This window comes from Rhinolophus sinicus, chromosome 8 (assembly GCF_057876585.1).
Source record: "Rhinolophus sinicus isolate RSI-liver-muscle chromosome 8, RSI-T2T, whole genome shotgun sequence".
NCBI lineage: Eukaryota > Metazoa > Chordata > Mammalia > Chiroptera > Rhinolophidae > Rhinolophus > Rhinolophus sinicus.
Genome location: NC_142508.1, coordinates 37,854,569 through 37,880,429, shown reverse-complemented (window position 1 = coordinate 37,880,429; position 25,861 = coordinate 37,854,569). Strand labels below are relative to the sequence as shown.

Sequence of the window (25,861 nt, the reverse complement as noted above, 5' to 3'; positions counted from 1 at the left end):
TGGCTTACACAGGTGGGTAAACTGAGGCCTGAAGGAGGAATAATGCCCAGCTTGGGTCAGGGCTGGTCTGGGAACACCAAACACCAGACAAGTGGTGACTATGGCAAGAACTAGTTTATTGGTTGAGGTGAGGAGGGGTAAGGAGCCTGTACCCGTGAGTGAGGGCTCAGGCCTGCCCAGTGATCTAGAAATCCATGTCCTCGACCAGGTCCTGGAGGTAGGCCTTGTACTGGTCCGAAGTGAGAGAGAGTGGTTGGCTATTGGAAATATGCAGGTCCACAGTGTTCTCCAGTGAGGAGGCACCCCCTAAACGCGCCATTTCTAGCAGGGCTCTGAGACACGTGGGAACAACCTGCAGGAGGTAGGAGAGAAACACGGTCAGGTGAAGAAAGCCCCCAACACTGTTCCCTGTAGGGGGTGGGGTTGAGCAGACTATAACTCCCAGCAGCCCCCACCGCAATCCAGAGTGAACTGTTAGGCCCAGGGCTGCTGGGACTTGTAGTTTTCCCATATTCACAACTGTGGGAGGCCGGAGGAGGTTCCTACTTAGGGCAGAGGCTGCTGGAGAGGTTCTAAGAACCTAGAATTGAGCAACTTATGGTCCTCACAGAGGATGCTAGGACTTGTAGTCCACCAACTCCCACATGGTTTCAAGAGCTCAAAACAGGCTGGAGGGCGGGGGTGAGGCCATGGGAAGGACACCCAGTAGCTCCTAGGGATGAGGAATGGTGGTTTCAGAGACTCTTAGACGTTTTAGTTTCTCAGTGGGGCTTCTGGGACTTGTTCTTGGGAGCAACCTATTCCCTCTGGAAGATCCACCCCTCAGCTCCAGGAGCACAGGGCTGCAGGTACCTTGACCATTAAGAGCCTCTTGGTCCACGGCTGGTCCTGGGGCCATGACTCCCCCATGCAGAACCAAAGGGCATAGCGTGGTGAGCGTCTGCTTCCTTCAATGAAGGCGATCATATCTGGGGGCCCAAGAACCTAGTCAGGGATGGGAAGAAGACCTCTGCCCACCCCTCCCCCTAAAACCTGAGTAATACCCTACTTTCTCCCCTGACATACCCTCTGCCATCACAGATAGGGCTGCTGATTTGGGGGAAGTCCCCCCATTGGCACAAACAGTTCTTCTTCCCTCTCAGCAGGGTAGGGTTGGAAGACCTGCCTCAGCCTCCCCCATTCAGGATTGGGAAACAGGCCTGGGAAGGGAGTCCATGCCCCCAAGCATACACCGTGATTCTGAAGGTGGCTGACAGTCACTGCTTTTTAACCCCCTAAGGCCACACTGTCTGATATGTAGTCCTTAGCCACCATGACTATTTAAATTGCAACTAATTAAAATGCAATAAAATTTAAAACTCACTTCCTCAGCTGCACTCACTGTGGTCTACTCAGTAGCAACATATGGCTAGTGGATACCACACTGGACAGTGCAAAGAAAGTTCTGCTGGGTAGCCAAGCCCTAAGGGACTCCCTGCGGCTGTCTACCTTCGTTGGTGATAATGCTGATGATCCTGAGCACCTTTTGTACGGTGGGTCCTGGGCCTCCTCCCAGCTCCAGGCCGGTAGGAGGGGAGAGGAGTCAGTCCTCAGACCTGACAGGTTCAGAGCAGTCCAGTCCTTTGCCCCAGGTTAAACTGCAGGTAGAGCAGCAGGATCCCAAAAGGCCTGACTCCAGAATTTTTAACCACCAGGACCCCGCTCTTTTTACAGCAGAGCTAAGGCCCTGCCCCACTCACCTGTGACAAAGGGCCTCAGGTCAAACACGCTTCCTTCCTTGTCCTTGGGGACCTCACCATCATGTCCGTGACCACTGTCAGGGTGGAGCTCCTCGCCCAGGGCCCAGTAGGTGTGGCAGTGCCCCAGTCTCTGGGCCCAGAGCCACTGCCCTGCCCTCCACAGAGCAAGTCCCCCGCCCAGGCTGCTCAGCACACGCCTCACGTAGCCCACCACGCCCCTGTCTGTCAGGAACGCCCCGGGGTCTGGCAGTGTTACTGGCTGCCCAGGCAGTGTCCCATCCCCTGCTTCTGACCCCACCAACCGCAGGCCGTTCGGGCAGAAGACAGTCTGCTGGAAGACTTGGCGGCCCCGGTAGAAGGCGGTCACCTCAAATTCCCACTCTGAGCAACAACAGCAGTGATATGAAAGGGGAGAGAGATTGAGAGAGTATAAGGGGGCCGGTCACCCAAGCCCCAGCCCCTGTCACCCCACAGCTGGCACTCACCTTCCTTGGGCACCAATAGCTGCTTGAGTGGGTTTTCAGGGGGTTCCGAGTTTGGGTAGGGAGCAGGGATGTCTAAGTTGGGGCTCAGCAAGGGTTGAGGGGGGTGTTCAGGGGTTACAGCCAGGCTCAAGCACCCCTCACTTGGGGTTGGGACCAAGGCCATGTCATTCAGTAACTCCAGAATATCTTCCTGGAGAGAAAAAAAGGACCCGGGCATTTCCACAGTATTTTCTGGAGAATTCCCATGGACCAGGCCTTGTGCTCAGCAATGTGGGCACCCAGAGAGGAGACAGTCCTGAGCTTTGTTCTCAAGGGGCTTCCAGCCCAGGAGAGAGACAGCCATGGGCGCAGACTGCAAAATATATACTTGGATATATGCTGGGCATTACGATGGCCGGAGGGAAGCAGCTAATTCCAGCCCAACGATCTGGCTCCATGTAAGCAAGACCTGGGCAGAGAAGACTGGGCAGAATTTCAGAGGGGACGCTCCTGGGCAGAGGCATCAACAAGGTCAAGGGTAGGGAGTTTCTCAGTTCCCAAGAGGCTGCAAAGCACGGTAAGCAATGGAAGCTGTGTTAAGGCCTTGAATGACTGGTGAAAATGGATTTTTCTGAGGGTGCTGGGAAGCCATGGGAGGGCTGTGAGCAGGGAATGGATAGCATCAGCTCTGGGTCAGGTGGGGGAGGGAAGGGAGGCCGGAGAGGAGGCTTGAACAATGGTCCATGAGGAGAAAATGAGACCTGAGCAGGTCCGTGAGGATGCAGAAAGGGGATGGGGCACAGACAGGGCAAGAGGGTTGAGCATATTCTTACCTGGGGGTCAGAGATACTGCATCTGCCATCGGTGTCTGGAGAGGTGTCCAGCTCAGGAAAGTTCTCAACTCCTGTCGAGAAAAGTGGTGAGTAGAGATGGGGTTCTGGGGATTCTTGAAATCCCATCCCTCCATGAAAAGCCCCACTTCCAGCACACCTGAGGTCAAAAACTCATAGATCTTGTGTGGGTCGTGAGGGTCCTTGCTCCGGTCCTCAGCTAAACGCAACACTTCCTTCCGGTTCAGGGCAGATCTGAAATTCCTCTTCCAGGTGGGCAGGTCAGGCTTATCCTTCCCAGGAGTGTAGGCACCACTGGCCTCCGCCCAGGCCTGGGGGACCAGTGACACCAGGATAGTGGGGAGGATGATTTAGATCAGGCTCCCAGGAGTCCTAACCCTGCCTCCTCTTGTCCTAACATGGACCTCTCCCCTGGCACATTCTAACTTGGCAAGGTTCCATCCCTAAATGCTCAGATTCTCTGTGCCCCAAGTGCCCTCTGCCTCCACCTTTCATAACGAGTAGCTTTCCACGTGCTAATGCTACTCGGTGTCTAACTCTGCTACCACCTGTCCCAGAGCACCCTCTGTAATAATAACCCCGCCCCCTCGAACTCTAATTCGGTTTAGCACCACGGGTGTATTCTAATTTGGTGGTAAATAACCGCGGCTTCCGGCCCAGTCTGGCCTCTAACGTTCCAAGACCCGCTTCCAGAATTCTACATCCAAGAGACCCGCCGCCATCAAACCCTGAACCCCTGGGATGCATTTCCTTCACATTCTAACCCCGCTTCCCCAGTTCTATTCCCGGAACGAGGCCCCTCCAACCCTGCCAGCTATCCAATACTAGTTCGCCTTCCTACTAACCCCGCCCCCTTCCATTCTAATTCATTCACCTCCACCTGGCACCATAAGCGCGGGCCCGCCCCACACATGCTAACACCGCCTTCTCGACCCTCCCCCAACGGAGTCCACCCCGCCCTCTGGCAGCTTCAAGTTTCTGGTGTCTCGGTTCCCACCTGGAAGATGCCGAAGTCCTCTTGTTGGGCGTCCTGCCGCAAGCCGTGCTTCCAGGGGATGCGGAAGCGCGTGCGTCTCTGGTCCAGCCAGGCCACGCCTTCCAGCTGTCCCTTGTCGAGCTGCGATACCAGCCAGGGCAGGATCCGCGGCTTTTGGGTTCCCATGGTCTGGCCTACGCACAGGGGACAGTTCCTGGGCGCCGGCAAGCTCCGAGGCCCACCCGGCCTGAGGGTTCCATTCCCAGACCGCCCTTTTACGGGGTCACGACGCAGATCCCTCCCCTATGTTTTCTTGGAGTAAAACAGGCCTCTTCCCATCCTCCAGAGAGGCTCCTCAATCCAGCGAGAACTCCCTCCCAAATCCATTTTAGATCCTCTTCGTTTCCCCAGCTTCTGTGCAGACCCTCTACCCCAACCCCCAATTCCGCCAGCGTAGACCCTTGCCTCTTCCACTGTAAACCCCTCCCTCTCCATCACTCAATGCAATACCCCCACTTCCACGCTGGAACCTTCCAGCAGACGCTACTCACGTGTAGAACTCCACTTTACGGACTTACCCCAGTGTAGACCCCCTTCCACAGTTCCCCCTTCACCCATAAGATCCCTTCACCCATTTCCACCGTAGACCACCCCCCGATCCACAATTCCCCCAGACAGCCTCCCTCCTCCAGGGCATGGCCCCATTTTCTAAAGTGGATTGCCTCCCATTTGCAGATCTCTCCCCTAGATCTACCAGTGTAGACGCCTCCTTTTCCCACTTCCCCCCTACTTTTTCTAAGTTTTTTACGCCGACCATTGCTTCACTTTTTTCTCTTGCTTCAGTTTCCCCAGAGTACACAGAACCCCTCTCCATTATCATGGCAGACCCATCCTTTCCTCACTCCCGGACGCCTTCAACTAGCCAGTTCTTCCGTGTTACCTACCTAGAATGACCCGGCGCGCAGGGTGCTGGGGCCCGGGGCCAACTGTCTTTGGGGTCCAGGAGGTCTCGAACTCGCAGCTATACACCCGCTCCCCCTTCCCGTCAGCTGAGCTTTTGAGCAATGGGGCTTTCTTTCCTATCGATTTCTTGGGAAAAAAACCAGTTCATCATCATCTACGTAGCAAACTCCAAACAGGCAACACCCACAACTCTGACGTCGCTCCTCCCCGTGCGCTTTTTAGGCTTTCTGGGCACGGGCATGCTGGGAACGTCCCATGCAAATTAGATGGGCACCCAGTGCACCGCCCCTTCTACGTTTGGGCCGTCACCAACCCGGCCCCAGTGCGCAGGCGCGGGAAAGTTGAACTAATCAAGAAAAATTTACACAACTTTAGTAAAGGAGGCAGGGTCGGAGCCCGGGATCAGGTGAGCGGAACATCAGTGAGGGGTGGGGTGAGGAGGGACGAGTTGGGGGCCGGGATCCAGGAACAGGCACCTCTGTCCCTCTTCTCTGATATCCAAGCGTCCAGGGTCCCCAAGATTTCATCCTCAGATAGTGGAACTACACTTTCCAGCAGGCTGCGCGGTGAACAAGTACGGACAGAATGGAATGTTTGCCACGAAGCCTGCTGGGATTGGTAGTTCCCATCCTCTAACGGCTTTAGCTCTGAGAATCTTTTTCTTTTTTTTCTTTAAGGAGGGCACAGCGCACAGTGGCCCATGTGGGGATCGAACCGGCAATCTTGGTGCTACAAGCACCACGCTCTAACCAACTGAGCCAACCGGCCACCCCTAACTCATCCCTCTTTATCCTCATCCCTCTTCTCTCTGGGGACTCAAGAGTCTGGGCCCCCAGACCTCAATTCCCCTAAAGGACCTAGGAGTCCAGACCCTGAGCCCCCTTCTCATTCACGGATAAGGAATTTGGACCCCAAGCCTTCACTTCCCGCTGAACCCTAGAGTCCAACCCTCAGCCCCCTCTCTCACAGGTGCCCCCATGGCAGGCTCTGAAGAGCTTGGGCTCCGGGAAGACACGCTGAGGGTCCTAGCTGCCTTTCTTAGGCGGGGTGAGGCTGCCGGATCCCCCGTTCCAACCCCACCCAGGTAAGAGAAGTTGCCCTCTTCCCTCAGGGGCCTGCATTTGGGGTGAGCCCTTCCTAACTCTTGCACCTCGTCTCAGTCTGATTCCTTTCCTCTCTCTTTATATCTGGCTCTATTCCTTGCCCCTGGGGTTGCAGGGAGAGGCCCTCAGTGAGAGAAAAAAGGGGCTACTTGCAAGAGGCTGCTGGGGTCACTCTCTGAGGTCCCCTTCCCCAGGAGCCCCGCCCAGGAGGAGCCAACAGACTTCCTGAGCCGCCTTCGAAGATGTCTTCCATGTTCCTTGGGGAGAGGAGCGAATCCCCCTGAATCCTCTCGGCCTTGCTCCCTGCCCCTCCGTCCCTGCTATGGTTCAGAGCCTGGTAAGATTTCCCTAGATCACCCATGAATTGGCAGGGCTAGGAACTTTGGTTCTTAAAGTATAAACAGGACAAGGAACTAATTCAAGATCACTCAGCTAAGGAGGTAGGTAGCTGTGTGGCGTCTCCCGTACCTACCCTCACCATTCTGTGCACTTCCCCCAATCCAGTTAGATTTCTGTCTATCAATTCTGTGAGCTGGCTTCAGGAGGGCTTTTGGTAACTTTCTATTTGTTAGCTTTCTCCTTCTCGCCCCCCTTAGGACTTTTGTAACCACCAGTACCCCCAATAGGGAAGCAGGAGACCTGGTTTTCAATCACAACTTCCTGGCTATTTGGTTACATGACTAGGAAACTCCTTTTCTTCTGTACTCCTGTTTCTCCAGTAGCAAAATAGGAATGGGGGGTGTGTGTCATTAGACTTGATTGAGAGTGACCAACAGCTTTCCTCTCATGTGCAAGCCTGGATGGACTAGTAATAGCTACTGGGAGTGCTTGCTTGCAAGGATTTCCCAGCTGGAGAGAAGAGTTCTGTGATCCGTTGATGATGCCTGAAATGGGCAAGAGATAGAGTGGTAATAGCTGGAGTGTCATGAGTTTGCCTTCCTTGGATGGGATAATCTTCAAGGTCCAGTTCAGCTTTAATATTCTAAGTCCAGTTTGAGGGACACGATAAAGGGTCTTTTGCCAAGTTTGCTCACTGGGCCTCACTTTATCCCATTATGAAATGGAAATCATTGCTACCTGGGAAAGTGGCTGGGAGGAGAGAATCCATAACTTCCTAATGTCCTGGAGACCTATCGTTGGCTCTTTTCACCCCAGGCCCAGCTACTCCAGACTTCTATGCCCTGGTGGCCAAGCGGTTGGAACAGCTGGTCCAAGAGCAACTGAGATCCCCACCTAGCCCAGGTGAGGTGCAGAGGGGCCCTGGAGGAGGATGAGAGTAGAAGGGTTGCCAAGGTTCTGCCCCCAGCCGAATTCTCTTCTGCTCCCCAGAGTTACAGGGTCCCCCACCCACAGAGAAGGAAGCCCTGCTGCGGAGGTTGGTGGCTTTGCTGGAGGAGGAAGCAGAAGACATCAACCAGAAGGTGATGGTTGGTCTGTTCCATCCCTTAGCTAGGATAGGAATTGCTGGATGGTTGGGCACTGGGATCAGAAGCTGGATCTACATTCTCATTTGATGGTCAGGTGGGGAGAGGATAGGACAAGGCTTAATGAAGGGTTGAGTAGTATGGCCAGAGGCTTTCATTGCTCCTTAGAGGGGCCTGGCCTAAAGGCAGGGGGTGTAGCCATCAGAAACATGATCTAGGAAAGAAACTGGGACCAGTTGAGGAGGTAAGGGAATGTATAGTGGTGGGAGTGGTGGTTTGGAGAAGGCTGTCTAAAATCTGAAGCCCTGATTGACTATATAGGGACATGGTTTAGAATGTGGGGGAAACGGATTGCCAGAGGTGTGGTTTGTGACTCTGTCCTGGAATATGATTGACTCGGGAGCTTGGGTAAAGTGTATGGTCCTGTAATATTAATTGTATGGTAGAAGGGAAGGTTGTTGAAGACACTGGCCTGGCCTCCAGGGCTGTCAGGGAACCTCACTGGGGGTGTGGCTAGAAGATTCACATTCTAGAAGTCGGCTAAAGTAGGGCTTGGCCCTCATTGGCTGTCGAGGCCTCAGCAGGGGCAGGGCATGGCTTAACTTCTTGGGTTCTAGGATACTTTCCTGGGAATAGTTTGTGAGAGACCAATCTGATTATGATTGCCTGATGTGATGGATAGGGTCATGGCTTACGGCGTTCCTAGAACTCCCTTGAACCAGAAAGCCACGCCTCCCACCCTCCTATTGGCTGGCCACGAGGGCGTGACAGAGGTGGACCCTGCCTCTTTCCCTTCCCACTCCGCAGCTGGCTTCGGACCCTGCGCTGCGCTGCAAGCTGTCCCGACTCTCTGCTGGCTCCTTCGCCCGCCTAGCGGAGTTGTTCTCAAGCCGGGAAGGCAGCCTTCACTCCAGCTGCGCACGCCCCTCGTTGCCGTGCCCCGGGCCCCCGCCGCCTTCTCCGGAGCCCCTGGCCCGCCTGGCCCTGGCCATGGAGCTGAGCAGGCGCGTGGCCCGGCTGGGAGGAACCGTAGCTGGACTCAGCGTAGAGCACGTGCACAGCTTCACACCCTGGATACAAGCCCAGGGGGGCTGGGTGAGCCTCCAAAGCCTCTCTGTGCCTCCATTTACCTAACTGTAATTGTGTGTGTGTAGGGGGGAGGGCTTCTTATGTTTCCTTTCAGACATCACAGGTGTTCTCCCAGCCCTACCATTCATTCACCTGTTCAGTGTTTATTGAGCACCTACTGTACACCAGGCATCATGGTGATCATATTGTGAGGATTAAATGAGGTCATCCTTGTAAGTACTTGGCACTCTGAGGGCATTTGTTTATGTGGTGCCTGAGCATTGCTGCCTGACGGAGTGCCCTTGCCCGGGTATCTCCCTGCCTCACTTTTTCTGCTCCTCTGCTCTGCTCAGGTATTACCCCCAGGGAGGCCTTCCCTGGTCCCCATTTAAAACCTTAGCCACCTCTCACCCACGCCCCTTCCGTTTTCACTGCTTTACTTCCTTCCATAGCACTCTGTACCTGCTAACAGGTGGTAGAAATGACTAGTTTTACTTACTTCTCTTTGTTGTCTGACACATCATGACAGACACATCAGCTTCAGAAGACCAGGGAATCTTACCTTGCTTGTTCACTGCATTCAGTGCCAGGTTCAGGGCTGACTGAGCTTCAGTGTACTGGCTGTGTGGCCTTGGCAACTGCCCCCACCTCCCTGAGCACCTGTCTGCCCCTGCCCAATGGGCACGTACCTGCCTCATTGCTGTGAGGATGCAGTCAGAGAAAGATGCTTGCCAGGCTCTCAGAATGTAACTGGTGCTTCACAGACGTGGCAGGAGTAGGCCAGGTGTGTTTGCGGAGCAGGGAGGAGGGGCCATTAGGGCTGAAGAGGAAGTGAATGAGGGGGAGAGGGCAGGAGTTGAGAGCAGGAGGGGCAGCCAGGTCGTGCAGGGCCTTTGGTCACAGTGAGAACTTGGACTTTGACTCTGAGTGAGCCCAGAATGCCTGAAGGGCTCAGAACAGGGACAACAGGGGACTTAGGTGTTAAAAGGCGCCCGTGGGCGGTGGTGTGGGGAACACTGTAAGGGGAGAGGGCATAAGCAGGGACATTAGAGGGGCTACTGCTCTGGTCCAGGGAGGAGATGAGTGGATCAGACCAGGGTGGGGGTAGTGGAGGATTCTGGATTTTATTTGGAGGTAAAGCTGACAGCTTTTGCTAATGGAATGGATGTGGGCACTGAGTGGAAGACAGGAGTCAAGGATGCTGGCATGGGCAACTGCAGGGCTCCATCTGATGTTCCCTGAGATGGGGAAGAGTTGGAAGGAGAGCAAGGAGGGAGCAGGTTTTGGGAAGAGTCAGAGAGGAGGTGATCCATTTAAGCGAGATATGCTCTTCAGACCTGAAAGCAAAATGATGAGGGCACAATGGATATAAGTGTTTGGCACTCAGCCCAGAAGCTTGTTGGGTTGTAAAATTATTTTATTTTTTTAAAGAATGATAGCAGGTAAGCTTGGCCAGGTACTCGCCAAGGACTTCAGAGGAATGATCCCATTTAAGCCCCACAGCAACCCTATGAGATTTGGTTACTGTCCCGGTCTTACGGAGGCTGAGGGGGAGAGTTCCTCATGTGGGGGATTCAACCAGCACCTTGACAGAAAACCAGGGCTCTAAGTCGTTCAAACCCCAGCACTGTATCTTCCTCTCTTTAGGATTCTGTCCCTGCCCACTCTAGGGTCTCTGATCCTTGCTCTGGGTCTCTGTCTCCTCATCTCTGGTCTCTGTCCCCTCCTCTTTGTGTTGTGGTTCCTTGCCTCCCCTGTGTCTGCTCTTACTAGGTCGGTGTGGGTGCTGCTGTGATCTGAGGATGCCTCTGCTCATAAGGCACTGCCACTTTTCCTTCCAGGAGGGCATCCTGGCTGTTTCACCTGTGGACTTGAACTTACCCCTGGACTGAGATCTTCCTCAGAAGCTGCTACAAGATTGGACCTCAGGTCCCTGTGCTCTTTGTGTGTTTCCCAAGCCTTCCTGTTCCACCCAGGGCTGTGGGGTGGTGGCTGCCCTCCCTGGTTTTGCCAAAAATAACAAAATTTTAATTTTTTCATATTAAAAACATTTTCAAGTATTTAATTGTCCTTTCACTCGAGAACTGTTCTAAGTAGGGGAGGTTTGGTTCAGAGATCTCTCTGGCTTGTAAATTGAGGAACGAGCCAATTCATTCATTCTAGAAATGCTTATTTGGAGCACTTACAAGTGCTTGTCACCTGAACATACAGCATATTTGAGGATATCTGTAAATTTAGTGTCCGGCTAATTACATTTTTTCCCGATTGCGTGATTTATTTATTCCAGCTAACCCTGTGTTGATGTTCATGGAGTCTTTTCAGCTAGTTCCAGAAGAAAGCTATGATCTTCCTTCACGAGCATCCAGAACACCACCCTCTTCTCATTTTTCTCCTTCCACTGCACCTTCTGAACCTTTTTTGCTGGTTCCTCCTCGTCTATCTGTAGACTCGGGGTTTGTCATCTTTTTAGGGCGACAGCCCCTTTCACAGATTTATGTTTGTAAAAGCATACAATGAAATGTACAGGGTTACAAGGGAACTCAATTATAGTCAATCTTCGTTATACACAGGGTTGTATTTGTGAATTCGCCTATGCCCTAAAATTTATGTGTAATTCCCAAATTAATACTCACAGAACTTTCGTGGTCATTTTGGGCACGCGTGTAGGCAAAAGATTTGACTCGCCTGATGTACACCTTCTCAGCTAAGGTCGAACAAGGCAACACTCTGCCTTCTTGTTTCAGCTCTTATACTGTAAACCCGTGTCCTGTCCGCACTCTATTTAGTGCCCCATTTTTCTACTTTCTGTACTTTTAGTGGCAATTTTGCTATTGAAAGGGTCCCAAGCATAGCACTGAATTGCTGTCTAGTGTTCTAACTGCAAGAGGCTGTTGTGTGCCTTGGTTAGATAAGCTTCGTTCAAACACGAGTTATTGTGCTCTAGGCTGTGACTTCAATGTGAGTAAATCAACAATATCTATTAAATAAGGTGTCTTGAAACAGAAGCACACATACAGTCAAGTGATGTATTGATGGGTTGACAAAAGTGTTGTGACAAGAGGCTCACAGGAACCTGACCCTGTATTTCCCTGTGAACAGTGGCTCAGTATTTGCGAAGTCAGTGAGGGCAGCGACTTTATAGAATATAACTATCACAATAAGAATCGACTGTATAGTGAAATAAGGTTCTCAGTAGTAATATAAAAATTAGTGGTGTAATAACTGGCGTGCCTCTTCATTAACATATTAATTAGAATTAGAAGTGTCTAATAACCATATTTCTTTTTTAATTTTATTTTTTATTACTTATTTTTTAGATTAGCTTCAGGTGTACAAAACAACATAATGATTAGACATTTACACCCCACACAAAGTGATAACCTCACCAAGTTTACTACCCATCTGACACCATACAAAGCTATTCCCATACCATTGACCTATGCTGTATTTTACATTCCGTGTAAAAATATATGTATATTTTTATTACAGTTAACATTCAGTATTATTTTATATTAATTTCAGGTATACAGTGCAGTGGTTAGGCATTCATATAATCTACGAAGTGATTAATAACCATATTTCTAAATAGAGGAGGAATGACATCTTTAGATGTATTATTGTTTTGCTGTGTAACAAATCACACAAATGTAGAGCTTACAGTTTGTGTAGTAGCTTAATACACGTTTATTAATCACAGTTTCTGTGGGTCAGGGATGTGGGTGCAGCTTAGCTGGGTGCACTGTTCAGGGTGCCGTCAAGGTCTCAACTTCCACCTCATCAGAGGCTCAGGGTCCTCTTTCCAGCGCCCATGGCTGTTGGTAGAATTCATGTCCTTGTACCTGTAGGGCTCACGATGATAGACCAGCAGGAGAATCAGTGACCTTAGAGAAGGCCTCAGCCCCTTTTAAAGGGCTTCCATCTGATTAAGTCAGGCCTACCCAGGAAAATCTCCCTTTTGATTTATTTAAAGTTCACTTATTTGAGGCCTTAACAGCATCTGCAAAATCAGTTCACCCTTGCCATATACAGTAACCTAATCAAGGGAGTGACATTCATTTCCTTTGTCATATAATCCAACCTACTCCTTGGTGTGTAACACTAGGGGACAGAGGTCACAGGGGCCACCTTAGAATTCTGCCCACCATACACCTATCTGTAAAAAACTCATGTGACATGCAAGCATCTGTGATTTATGTTGGGGACCAGGTCACAGAAGCTAATCCTAGGATCTTTGATAAGTTGACCAAATTCATAATTGAAGGAAGTACCAAGTTCCGGTTTAGTGAGAGATTTTCTATCATCCCAGCTCATGAACATCTGAATTTTCAATTTGACCCAAGTCAAGAATACCTGCTAGATGTCTGTGTGCTTCAAACCACACATCTAATCACACCAACTCCCCAGTGATCTGGTCCGTTTCGTGGACTGTGACCTCATGTGGCACTGGCCAACAGAAATATGAGTTCATATAGTATGTTATTTAGAATGCACTAGTGGCCACATTAAAGCAAAGTAAAAAGAAACAGGTCAATTAATTTTTTCCCCCTTCCTCTGCTTGAGCCCCCAACTCCAGTTCAAGCTGTTGTTTCTCAGTCTAGTTGTGTAGGACACAGCTCCCTGGTCCATGCTGGTATTATGAGCCTTGCGCTCTCCCCTCCCACCCCCCCGCCAGGCAGTCGGTTGCCAGTGGTCGGTAGCTCACAGCAGCTCACAGCAGCTCACGGCAGCTCTCACCAGCTGCCGGCCGCTCACAATGGCTGCTGGCCACTCACGCTGGCCACTGGCCGCTCCTGGCAGCACATGGTAGCCCATGGCAGCACACAGCAACCTGCAGCAGCACACAGTAGCCCATGGGCAGCTCATGCCGACCTCTGGCTGCTCTGGCAGCCCAGCTGCAGGGAGAGCTGTTGTTCACAATTTTAGCTGTAGAGAGTGCAGCTCACTGGCCCATGTGGGAATCAAACCTGCGAACTCGGCGTTAGGAGCACGGCGCTTCAACCACCTGAGCCACCAGGCCAGCCCCAAGTCAATTAATTTTAACAATAATTTTTATTAATCCTGTTTATCTAAAATAGAATCATTTCAACATGTAATCAACATAAAGATATTAATAAGCTATTACAGATTTACAGATTCTTTTTCATATGAAGTCTCCAGAATCCAGTGTATGTTTTACATTCATTCACAGCACATCTCAGTTCAGACTTGCCATAGTACATTAATCAATTGCCCCATGTGGCAAGTATCTGCCATCTTGAAAAATGCAAACTTTGATGCTGACAACTCCCCCATTTCTGACTCCAGCTCAGACTTCTCCCCTGAGCTCTATACCTGTGTATCCTCCCGTCCAGTGCCATCTCCTTTTCAATGATCTTAGGTTATTCCCTAGTGTTGTAGAAATAGTTTGTTAAAATTTTTTGTTCTTAGTAGCTGTAAAGAGCAAAAGTAATTTATTAGGTCAGATATACACTACTTGGAAGTTAGGAGACAAAAAAGTGAAAAACCAAAAAACAACAAAAAAAACCTTGCTGAAACATTTGGGAAAATAGCAAAAACAAACAAAAAAACTGCTTTCGGAGCCATACAGCATACAGGGTAAGGGTCAAGATGTGGGTTCTGATATTTGATTAATTGGAATTCCTCAAAATTAAATTTCTGCTCTTCTAAAGACAACATTAAGAAAACGAAAAGACAGTTCACAGATTGGGATAAAATATTCAAAGTAGCTATACCTGACAAGAGACTTGTATCCAGAATCTATAAAGAACATTTACAGTTCGTGAATAAGGAAACAACACCCTTTGTAAAAATAGGCAAAAGACTTAAACAGACACTTGATAAAAGAAGATACACAAATGGCCAATAAGCGCATGAAAAGACGTTCAACGTTAGTGGTCAGAGCAATGCAAATAACAACCACAATGAGATGTCTTCATACCCACCAAACTGGTGAAAATTAAAGACTGATCAAGTGCTGGCCAGGATGTGGAGCTATGGAACTCTTTGTGCATCACTGATGGGAATGCAAAATGGTAGAATACACAAGAAAACTTTTTGGCAGTTTCTTATAATGTGAAACATACCTAGCATACAATGCAGCAATCTGCTGCTAAATTTACCAAGAGAAATGAAAGTGTCAACAGAAAAACTTGTACTTGAATGTTCATAGTCACTTTGTTCATAATAGCCCCAATATGGAAACTACTCAGATGTCCATTAACAGGAAAATGGATAAACAAACTGACCCATCCATACAATGGAGTGCCCCTCAGCAATAAAAAGGATTGCACAACCGTTATATGCAACGACGTGAATGAATATCGAAAGCATTATGCTGAGTAAAAGAAGGCAGACACAAGAGAGCACGTACTGTATAATTCCATTCATTGGAAACTTTAGCAAAGTGAAAGCTAGATTATAGTGACAGAAAACAGAAAGTGATAGCTTCAGGGGTTGGGTGGGGGAGGTATTGACTGGAGAGGGTCATGAAGGAACTTTCTGGGGAAATGGATATATTCTACAAATTGCATTCATCTTCATCTAACTATTAACTTTTTCTGCAGGTCAAGGAAAGACCCCCCTGGAGGAGGTGGTGTCTAAGCTGTACCCTGACTGACGAACAGGAGTTGGCAGACAAAGGGAGGTGGGGGTTTGTGGCAGGGAAGGGACTTAGCAAAGGCCAAATGGTTTGAGTGGGGTCGCTGGGTTTTAAAAACTGGGAATAGTTAACTAGAAGGCTTGAGTTTAAATGCCTTGACGCCTGAGTCCTATTGCTGACTTGCATCGGGACCCTGGACAAGCTCTCTCTCTCTCTTTGGGCCTCTCATTGCTTCAGTTTTTCCCTCAGGTAGACGAGCACAATCGCCCTTGCTCCTCCTGGACTCCCCTCGGACTGGGAGAATCCACCAAACGGACGAGTGACAGTTAGTTTTTGCCAATCGCTGGAGTCTAAACCCCTGCTTCCTCCCTCCTCGTAGGCCAATCGCCGTGTTCTTGAGACCAGCCGCTTGGAGAGGGCTTGCCAAAGGCTTCGTGACGTCACATTTGGATAACCCAGTAGCGGCTGTTAAGAGGCGGGTCGTTTCAGTGATGGACAGATCTATTTCAAAATGTCCGCTAGCGGGTGGCCTGCCGGGAAGTTTTGAGGCGGTGCTGGGGGAAGGGGCGGGAACTCCTGCTTGACTTTGGCCAATCATCAGTTACATTTCTTGCGATAGACGGGCAGTCTTTCCCATTCCTGTCGACTTGAGGGGGCGGGACTCTGCACGCCAGACTGGGAGGGCCCCTGAACTTTGATGAGCGTCTACTTGGCCCAATTGCTAAGCGGTATTCCCAGACGGGCCGCCTCCATTGCCAATGAGATTTCCTGGCAGGGTCGCGGTGGGCGGGCCGCGGACCCTCCGGTATAAGGCGGTCCCGGGGGAGTGCGGAGAAGGGGGGGTCTTGGCGGCTGGAGGAGTAGGTGCGGGTGAAGATGGCGGCAGCCGAGGCCGCAAACTGCATCATGGAGGTGAGCATCTGGAACGCCGCCGGGGGCGGGCGACGGTTTGGGGGCTTGGTGTTTCACAGGTCCGTCGTGGGGAAGGGGCTCCGGGTTGGTGGATGGGAGCTAAAGGCGTCCAGCTATACGGAAGGGAGGCCGCATGCTCCGGATTCAGGAATACCGTTTGAAGTGCGGTTTCCATAGCTCTCGGGGGCTTGCGTTGTCCCGCCAAGCCGATGGTCTCGTGCCCCCTCTCAAGTGGTAGAGGGCTGGGGTGCTTCCGGCCTGGCCCCCTCGTGGCCGGGGCGCGATGGGTGGGGAGGGGGTGTGCCGTGCACGGTGGCCCAGCGGGCTCCACGTGCTGGACAAAGGCCCCGCCCCTGGCCGGGGGAGGGGCGCCCCGGGGGGGCGGGGAGGAGGCTCCGACCCTCCTTCGGAGGCCCCCAGCCTTCCTCCCGGGGGATCGCGACGTACCCCTCCGGGTGGGATCTAGTTGAGGCCCTCCGCGAAGTAGAGTCTCTTGGGAGGGGCGGTGTATCTCGACACTCTACAACCCCCTTCCTTGGACAGGGGCATCTGCTTAGGCATCGGTCCAGGTTTTGTGCACTTTTGGGTTGGAATTAGAGGAAGACGAAGAATTGATTCCCACCCCCCACCTCCCACTTCCTGTCCCTGGATTCTCCCCCGGCAGGGGCTTTGGGAACTGGGGGGGGGATGGGGTATGCCCCTGTGACCTCCGTCTGGGTGGTGGTGGGGCCTCAAGCTTGAAGGAGATCCTTCCGGATAAGGCGCGGGGCACCCCCTTGTGGCCATTTCTGGGTGTGTGGGTGGGACATCTTTTTCATGGGGCGTGTCTCAAAGCCCACTGTCCCATCCCGTTGGAGGCCTCCCGGGCGAAGAGAGGGAGAATCCGTCTCCTGGGAAGGGGATGTAATGGAAGCTGCGAGTTTTACCCCCTTTTCTCTACCCTCGGCATTTGTGAAGGTGGGAGATGACCTCCCCTTTCCTGAAGCCCTGTTTTGAGGGTCCTTGGGCCTGGATCCCTGAAATGGTTTCCCAAGAAGTTGGTTCTTGTGCAGCCATGTGGGCTCCTGGCGCTGTTTCAAGCCCTTTGGGCCTTGTCTGGCGGTGGTATCAGTGGTATTGAGAAATGGGCCCCAGTGGGAAATCCCCTTACCAGCCGTCCTTTGTAGTCATCCTCACTGGCTTGGGAGAATGGGGGTGGGGCTTGGAGCCCCGTGGGTCATGCCAGTGACTTCACACTTAATGGAGTGTGAAAGGTGGTCATATTTTGGAAGAGGTGTAATCTGATGGGGCGTCTGTACTCCCATCCCTTACCTTGTAGCATTCTCTGGAGTGGAGGTCAGCTCCCCAGGGTCACTCCAATGACTCCCATCCCCCTTGACTGTCTCTTGGACCAGGGCCTGTATGGGTGGAGGAAATATCTTCTCCAGAGGTTGCCTCAGGACTTGGCCCCACAGCTGGGTGGATTCTGGGCATGGGATGGGTGTCTGAATGGGGGGAGATGGGCTCGAGGGTCCAGTCTGGCCTCTTCCCAGGGACTGTTCCTTCTGGGTAGAGGGTAATAAGCAAGGAGATTGTCTCCAACTGGTTTTATTTGGGGCTTCTAGAGCCCAAGGCAGGAGCATGGGGCCAGAGTTCCAGCTCTGGTGGGGGTGCCTGTGTGCCACACCTCCTTTCTGGAATCTCTCAGACAAGAGACTCGTTTGCTGAAGTGGCAGATGCCCAGTTGGGTATCTCCTGCCAGCCCCCTCCTCCAGCTAGCTACTCATGGCACCGCAGCTTGAGGGTATATGTCAGGAAGTGTTACCTAATCTGGGGGGATTAGATGATGAGGGGGAGCGACAGCTGGCAGTGCCTGTGTGCCCAGCGGATGCCAGTTCCTCTGGGCTAGATGGGGGAGGTGTGTATGGTCAGGTGCCTGGCCAGAGAGGGGTAATGTGGGCGTGGTCCGCCATCTCTCCAGCCACAGCTGAGACAGACCCCTCCCTTCTCCCCCCACTTGTCCCACCCCTTTTGGAAACAACCCTGCCTCATTACTTGCTCCCTCTGCCACCACTCTCCACCAAGGAAAAGGAAATCTGCAGGAAACACCTCCCCTCCCCCAAGAGCCAGGGTCCCCTGGCCTGGCCTGCCCCTAGCCACTCCCAGTAGCTAATCCTTTCTCCCTGTTACTCTCTCCTAGAATTTTGTAGCCACCTTGGCTAATGGGATGAGCCTCCAGCCGCCTCTTGAAGAAGTAAATATCCTTTTGTGAGACCCTTCCCCACATTAAGATATCTTGCCACACAATAGGCCCTTTCTAGCAGTCTAACCTTGATCCCTCTTGCTTCAAACCAGTTTACCCCGTACCCCTGAAACATTTAGTACAAACACCTCCAGGTTTGTGGCCCCCATCAGGCCTCCCCAAATACTGTGGCTGCTTCCTTAACTCCATTTCCAGCCCCCCTTTGCCCTTCCCTGTGTTTGCCCCAGTTCTGCCTTCCCCTCCCCTCCCCAGCTGTGGGCTGAGCTAGAGACGGGGGCAGAGAGACTGGAGAGATGGTAGGCGTGGCTGAGGTATTGGGGTACTCCCTGGATGGTGTTCTGCGGGGGGGGGGTCCTGCAAGAGGAAAATGGGGTTTTAGGTTTTGGGGTTCTGGGGGAGGCAAGATGGCAGGAGGGTTGCCATGGTACGATTTTTGGGGGTTTACTCCAGGGAGAAGTAGGGACCTGGAGGCTTAAGAGGCTTTGGGGAGCCCTCAGGTTTGACTTATGCTCCCCTCCGCCCCCTCCCAGGTCTCCTGTGGCCAGGCAGAAAGCAGCGAGAAGCCCAACGCTGAGGACATGACGTCCAAAGATTACTACTTTGACTCCTACGCTCACTTTGGCATCCACGAGGTGAGTGTGGACAGCACCTAAGGCTGCCGAATCTTGAGGGGTTAGTTTATATTTGGGAAGGCTGGAACTTAATTTCCGAGCCTGCGCACTGTCACTGCCTTCCCTGGCAGCAGGCCAGCCCCCCTGCGCATGCCAGGCACTCACCCCTGGTCTCCTCTCCCAGCGGTTGCCTTGGAGACCGAGGTTAGCCTGGCGCTCTTCAGGACCGCTCTAGGGAAGCAAGGGTGGGAGTGCGCATGTGTGGCTGAGACTGCAGCTGGAGGTCAGGGCCTGCCGGTCTCTGCCGCCCTCTAGTGACCGGCGGTAGGATTGTCTCCCACCTATTCATGCCTGGTGTGCAGACAGCTTTCCTACTCTTAACACACTAGGGCTGAAGTCCCAAAAAGCAGCTGGGAAGGGGTTCTGAGGATTTTTTTTTCTTTTTTTTTTTTTTTTCTGCTGAGGCCTCTTTTTATTTTTAATTGTGGTAAACTATACATAACAAAGTTTACGATTTTATAAGTGTACGAGTTAGGGGCGTTAGGTTACTGAGGACTTTTTAAAGCCAAGGATACCTGAGGTTTAGGATACAGTGGTGGAATCTAGCGAAGATGGGAGTTTAGTCCATCCAGGCTGATTGTACAAATAGGGAAACTGAGGCATGTGGAGGAGAAATAATTTATTCCAAGGGGATTAAGCAAGTGGGGAGGTTGAGCTCTAGCTCTCCAAACTGTCAGCGTGTCGGAGGCCAGTGCACCCCATTTTCCAGCTGGGAATGCAGGCCCCCGTCATGGTATCTCTGTACCCTTCCCCCCACCCACAGGAGATGCTGAAAGACGAGGTGCGCACCCTCACATACCGCAACTCCATGTTCCACAACCGGCACCTCTTCAAGGACAAGGTGGTACTGGATGTGGGCTCAGGCACAGGGATACTCTGCATGTTCGCGGCCAAGGCTGGGGCCCGAAAGGTCATCGGGGTGAGTGTCCTGGGCAGCTGTGTGGGTCTGGGCCTGGGGACCGAGAGGGGGCCCCTGGGGGGGGCTCAAGGATGGGATGGGGGGAGTGGGGGCTTAGGGTGGGACTGGGGGGGGTCTCACCCTCCCTTCTTCCTGGGCCCCCAGATCGAGTGTTCCAGTATCTCTGATTATGCGGTGAAGATCGTCAAAGCCAACAAGTTAGACCATGGTGAGCCCAGGAAGAGAATGGGTTTGTGAGAATGGAGCGGGTGAGCCCAGCTTCCCCTGGGGCCCTCCGCAAGGGTGGGGGCCACTAAACACAATTCACCCATTCCTCCCCTGTGGGCTCTGGACTGCCAATAGCCAGAGAATCCGACCTCCTCAGAGCCCAGGACCTGATGAACGTGTTCTGCCATCTTAGAATTTGAGTGTTGGAGTCACAAGCTTAGTGCCTCAGTCTTAAAACGTTAGGGCAAGAAGCAGTCTTTAGATTTTTCCATGAGTAATAGAGTCGCGGTGGACACCTGAGGGCCCCTAGTGAGAAGTCTACACCTACAAGCACATACATGTAAATGTTTTTATATTCATGTGCATCATTTTTACGCAAATAGCGTTTCCTACAAGTCTTTTCCCTTTGCTTTTTTCATCTGCTTGTTGTGTAGTTTAACATATTGCAGGATGTTGAGATAGTCTTGTTCTTTTTGGTGAGCCTGTCTTACACAGAGACCCCAGCTCGTTAACCAGCCTCCTGGTGATGAGCATTTAGCTGCTTCTGAGATTTTCATCCCCCCACACATAATGTCATTTCATGTACGAACTGGTATATCTATCTGTGAGATCAATTTATAAAAGTAGGACTGTCAAAAATGTAAGTTGAGTAGATGTTGAGTTCCCACTTGAATGGTGTGAGTAGCAGAGAACATGGGAAGGCAGTGGGTTTTCTGGATGTGAGGGCTCCTATCATTTAGAAACTGAAGTGATTTCTTTTTTTTTAAAGACTCATATAATGAACCCCCCAAGTACCCATCAGTCAGCTTTAAATATGTCCAGTGAAATCAAATTCCAGCTGTTATATACCACTTCCTCTGTAAACCCCCCAGGAAAAAGTGTGTGTTTCTACTAGATAAGGACATTTGTAAGACATGACCATCCAGTTAGTGGCAAAACCGTAACGTCACCTAATACCTAATCCAAGTAAATTTCTGCTTCTGCCTCAAAAATATCTAGAGTGCTGAATGAATTTTAAAACTGAGTGAACAAGGTTTGGCTTTAGCTCACAGAGTTCTTTGAAGATGTCCAAATGTAGACCTCGGCCCATGTGGGATCCCAAGGCCCTGGACCCCCGGGGGAGGCGAGCGGATGGGTCTCCTCAGGGCTGGTGGCATGTCCCCCTGTCTGCCCCCACAGTGGTGACCATCATCAAGGGGAAGGTGGAGGAGGTGGAGCTTCCGGTGGAGAAGGTTGACATCATCATCAGCGAGTGGATGGGCTACTGTCTCTTCTACGAGTCGATGCTCAACACCGTGCTCTATGCCCGAGACAAGTGGCTGGTGAGGCCCCACTGGGGTAGGAGCTGCTAACACAGCCATTTGTTGAGCACTTACCAGTCAGGGTCCAGGTAGAAAACAAAATGTCATGCTAGATATTTCCCACACAGGGGACTTAATGCAGGGGATTGACTGCGCAGATGTTGGAAGGCCCGCCACCAAAACAAGGTGCAATAGGCTTAGGAAGCTAGACAGTGCCAAGATGATACAGAGTCAGGAGGGAGACACTGGGAGCCGTGGTCCTAGGTTCTCAGATCAGAGCAGGCTTCCCAGGGGAGGTGACTGTGATCTGAACAAAGGATGGGAAGTAGCTGCACAGGATCTGAGGGAGGAGCATGTTGGGAAGAGGCTTTGGGCCAGTGCAAAGTTCCTGGGGCAGGAGTGTGTTTGCTGTGTGTTGAATGGCAGGAAAGCTGGAGTGGAATGAGGGTCTGGAAGAGCAGTAGGAGGTAAAGTTGGAGGTGAGGGGTGGAGGGGCCTGTGCAGGTCTTGTGGGACCTCTAGACCCTCCTGAGACTTTGTTACCTCTTAGAGGATCCCTCAGAACCTCTGAAGGACAGGGTCTGACTTAGATGCTCCTGGGTGCCACCTGGCAGCCATGTGGGAAAAGAGACTTGAGGGTGAGGACGGAGCCCAGGGAACTGTTGAGGCCACTTGCAGGAGCCCAGGTGGGAAATGTCGGTAGCTCAGACCCAGGTGGGCACAGGGGGGGTAGATAAAGAGACCAAAACGGTGAGGTTTGCCTTGGCCCCCCATCCTTCATGTCTTCATCCTAACATTTCACAGGCACCCGATGGCCTCATTTTCCCAGACCGAGCCACGTTGTACGTGACGGCCATCGAGGACCGGCAGTACAAAGACTACAAGATCCACTGTGAGCTCATGCCCTGAGGAGCTCGTGGGGTGGGGCGGGCTGGGCCTTGGCGGCCAGGTTTGCTCACGCCTTCTCTGCCTGCTCTCCAGGGTGGGAGAACGTGTATGGCTTTGACATGTCTTGCATCAAAGATGTGGCCATAAAGGAGCCACTGGTGGACGTGGTGGACCCCAAGCAGCTGGTCACCAACGCCTGCCTCATAAAGGTGAGGAGATGGGTGTGGCCAGGCATCCTCCAGGACTGGAACCAAAGTACGGCCAGCACCTGGCCCTGTGCAAGACATCAGGGCCCAGAATTCTGGCCTGAGGCCTTGGGAGTGTGACCTATTGGCCAGAGGTGATGCAAGAGGCCCAGAGAAACTATTTCGTCTGTTAAAAAGCTTTGTGAGCCAGGCAGGGCCAATGGGTTCCCAGACAAACTCACTGAGATGAGCTTGGCCCTGCCCCAGGGGCACTCGTTCCAGAGGTCACGCTCGAAACAGGCAGCTGAGACCTCCAGGCAGGGCTCACCGCCCTGGGCACACCAGGTGCAAGAAGCCAGGAGTGAATTTATCACTGGCAGCGCTGTGACTGCAGTCATTTGTTGAGCGTCGTCCACCCCCCCACCCCCCATACACACCATGTCCCACACATCACATCTTGGTAGGATGTTTGAGGCATCTTCTGGAGTGTGTGAGGTGGGAAAACCAGGTGAAGGAGGAAGATTGTGGAGGGGGGGAGGAGAGGCGCCCTGACCAGACCAACCTCCACAGCCCACATCAGAACCCCGGTTTTCTGAGTGCATTGGCGAGCTGTCCAAGTGTTTTAAGCAGGGGTTTGACATAATCTGATGGGTGATGTTTTAGAATTGTCACTCTGCCTGACAGGTCAAGTAAGGGAGGTGGAGGGGAGGTGGGAAGCACAGAGGCTTGTTAGGCTGCTGCGATGGGAGGTAATAGTGGCCTGGGGCAGGCTGTAGACCATGGAGGGGGACACGGGCGTTTCTCCAATTAGTTCTCTAGGAAGTAAGCTGTTGGCTTTGAGGTTTGGATGTAGGAGAGAAGAGAGTAGGGAATCCAACATGCCTCCCACCTTGGGTTTTATGGTTGGACACTGAGCTGGGTGTTGCCAAGTGAGACTCACGGGGCCTGTCCCGTAGGAAGTGGACATCTACACGGTGAAGGTGGAAGACCTGACCTTCACCTCCCCCTTCTGCCTGCAAGTGAAGCGGAATGACTATGTGCACGCCCTGGTGGCCTACTTCAACATTGAGTTCACACGCTGCCACAAGAGGACTGGGTTTTCCACCAGTGAGTGGGGCTGGGGCTGTGGGGCGTGTGATGGGAGCAGCCAGAGGAGCCAAGGGGCCAGTGAGAACCTGTGTTCCCATGCTGGCTCTGCCAGCTAACCTGACCATGCTGTGCCTTGGTTTCCCCACCTACGAAACCTAGACAGGTCCCTCTCTAAGGCTGGAGGAGGGTGAATGGATTCACAGGCAGGTCGACCAGTCAGTGCTCAGTAACTGGTCATTGGGGTGTGTGCCAGGCAAAGGGAAGGGCAAGGCCACGGTGGGGGTTTAGGGTGGGGCAGGAGGCCAGTGGGCTGAACCGATGCTGCCCACAGGCCCTGAGTCTCCGTACACGCACTGGAAGCAGACCGTGTTCTATATGGAGGACTACCTGACAGTGAAGACGGGCGAGGAGATCTTTGGCACCATTGGCATGCGGCCCAATGCCAAGAATAATGTGAGGCTCGGGGGGAGCCGGGGGAGTGTAGGGGGGGGGGCACCTTTGCCTGTCTGGGGCTCTCGTGGTCTGTCTGTGGAACACGGTTTTATTGAGCACGGACCGGAAGTGGGACCCTGGGGACCCAGCTGTGATCAGGCCAAGCCCCTGCCCTCCTGATGCTCCTGTTATCCTCACAGGACACCCTCACGTGGTAAGCACCAGCCGGAGAGGGCTTGGGGGAGGGGGGTGCGTTGGAGCAGGTGAGAAAGAGCCAGAGGGAGAGCCACAGGATTTCCTGGCCCGGGCAGTTTTGGGGAGTGAGAGAGGGAAGCAAAGGAAGGCTGTTAGTCCCTCCTTAGCACCTGGCAGCACTAAGCGGCCATCAGCAGAGGCCTGAGGGGAAGCAGGTCTGGGGCAGTCAGGAGCTCCAGTACAACCAGTGCGGGTGGGGGGAGGAAAATGAGTCCTGAGTAGAGGGGAGTGGTCTGTGCCGGAAATAGCAGGCCAGTGCGCATGCGGCTAGATGCTCAGCCTGCGTGGACGGCAGTGGCCCAAGATTGTACCCGGGTTCTAAGTCAAGCAGATAAGAGCCTGTTAAAGCAGTCACTCAACAGTTTTGCTGTCCCCCAGAGGACATTTGTCACTGGAGACATGTTGGGTTAACCACTGGAGAAGGGGTGGTACTGGTATCTTGTAGGTAGAGGCTGGGGTGTGTACAGGACAACAAAGCCCCATAATGAAGAGTGGTGGCGCCCCAAATGTCAGTAGTGTGGCGGCTGGGAAACCCCAAACTATAGAGACAGAGACAGCTGAGAGGCAGGAAGGGCCCCAGAGCCCTTGGTGAATGGAGGTCATTGGTGACTGCCCCAGCCCTTCCTGGGGTTGGGGAACTGGGGGGATTGGCTTCCAGGAAGCTTGGGTGGAGAAGTGGGTACAGGGGTGGGACCACGGAGTCTTGCTGTCAGGGTTTTGGAAGGAGGAAGTGTGCTTCAGAGAGCGGTTAGCTCATTATAAAAGAAGGAAGAAAACTTGCTGATGGGAATGGTCCTGGTGGGGAAAATGTAATGAATGAGGCAGGGCAGCTGAGCTCTGCCCCCGAGGGACCTGGGTTTGAGGATGTCACATGAGCTGTTACTGGGAGTTAGGGTTCAGGGCAGATGCTGGGGGTAGGACCAGCAATGTGGGGTCTCCAGCCTGGATGTGAGTTAAAAGCAGGACCCCGCTAGGTCTTGGGAGGGTGTGTAGACAGCTGAGGGGGGGACATGTCTCAGGTGTGCTGGGCCTGCGCCTTCTCTGCTTCCTTTTGACTCAGATAGTTCTGGGTCTTTGCCTGCTCTGTCACCAGCCCCCCTCACATCTGCCCTCTCCCCACAGCGTGACCTGGACTTCACCATTGACCTGGACTTCAAGGGCCAGCTGTGTGAGCTGTCCTGCTCCACCGACTACCGGATGCGCTGAAATAGCGCCTGCGTCCTCCCACCCAGCCGGGCCGGCCCTACGTGGGCCCAGGGGCTGTGGCGTTCTTAGGCGGTTTTGGGGCTCCCCCTTCCTCTCCCTCCCTCAGAAGGGGGTTTTAGGGGCCTGGGTCAGGGTGGGGGGGTGGGAAGGGAGGGCACATTGTGACTGTGTTTTTCATAACTTATGTTTTTATATGGTTGCATTTACGCCAATAAATCCTCAGCTGGGACACCTCAGCTTCCTGTGGGCAAAGTGGTGTTGGGGTTCTGCCCACGGGTGCTGAGGTGCCAGCCTGAGCAGCCCAGACTACCAGGACCAGGCCTGTTGAGAGCTGTAGGCCTCTCATTTTCTTTTCTGGCCTCTTGGGG

At 52.6% G+C, this 25,861-nt stretch overlaps 3 protein-coding genes across 6 annotated transcripts; 2 read left to right on the top strand and 1 right to left on the bottom strand.

The window, feature by feature from the left end:
* Positions 1-95: 95 nt before the first annotated feature.
* On the bottom strand, positions 96-5,181 carry IRF3 (interferon regulatory factor 3). The gene is made up of 8 exons (XM_019741528.3): positions 4,975-5,181; positions 4,052-4,224; positions 3,194-3,365; positions 3,037-3,107; positions 2,225-2,414; positions 1,740-2,120; positions 853-968; positions 96-352 (listed from the first exon to the last, which is right to left on the bottom strand). The coding sequence occupies exons 2-8, from the start codon at positions 4,214-4,216 to the stop codon at positions 185-187; spliced, it is 1,263 nt and encodes a 420-aa protein (XP_019597087.2). The 5' UTR covers positions 4,217-4,224; positions 4,975-5,181; the 3' UTR covers positions 96-184.
* Positions 5,182-5,270: 89 nt separating this feature from the next.
* On the top strand, positions 5,271-10,648 carry BCL2L12 (BCL2 like 12). Its single transcript, XM_019741529.3, has 7 exons — positions 5,271-5,399; positions 5,963-6,077; positions 6,291-6,433; positions 7,252-7,338; positions 7,426-7,517; positions 8,328-8,615; positions 10,430-10,648. Exons 2-7 carry the CDS (start codon positions 5,971-5,973, stop codon positions 10,478-10,480), a joined length of 768 nt encoding a protein of 255 aa, XP_019597088.2. The 5' UTR covers positions 5,271-5,399; positions 5,963-5,970; the 3' UTR covers positions 10,481-10,648.
* A 5,297-nt stretch (positions 10,649-15,945) lies between these two features.
* PRMT1 (protein arginine methyltransferase 1) lies at positions 15,946-25,802 on the top strand. 4 transcript variants are annotated; one of them, XM_019741614.3, is made up of 11 exons: positions 15,990-16,098; positions 18,278-18,331; positions 18,871-18,972; positions 19,775-19,930; positions 20,075-20,138; positions 21,317-21,459; positions 22,243-22,330; positions 22,420-22,535; positions 23,468-23,618; positions 23,932-24,053; positions 25,410-25,802. In XM_019741614.3, exons 1-11 carry the CDS (start codon positions 16,063-16,065, stop codon positions 25,491-25,493), a joined length of 1,116 nt encoding a protein of 371 aa, XP_019597173.1. In that variant the 5' UTR covers positions 15,990-16,062; the 3' UTR covers positions 25,494-25,802. The 4 variants fall into 4 exon arrangements, with proteins under 4 accessions (XP_019597174.1, XP_019597173.1, XP_019597176.1 ...); XM_019741615.3 differs by lacking the exon at positions 18,278-18,331 and having other exon boundaries at positions 15,946-16,098; XM_019741617.3 differs by lacking the exons at positions 15,990-16,098; positions 18,278-18,331 and adding an exon at positions 18,530-18,636.
* The last annotated feature ends 59 nt before the right edge of the window (positions 25,803-25,861 follow it).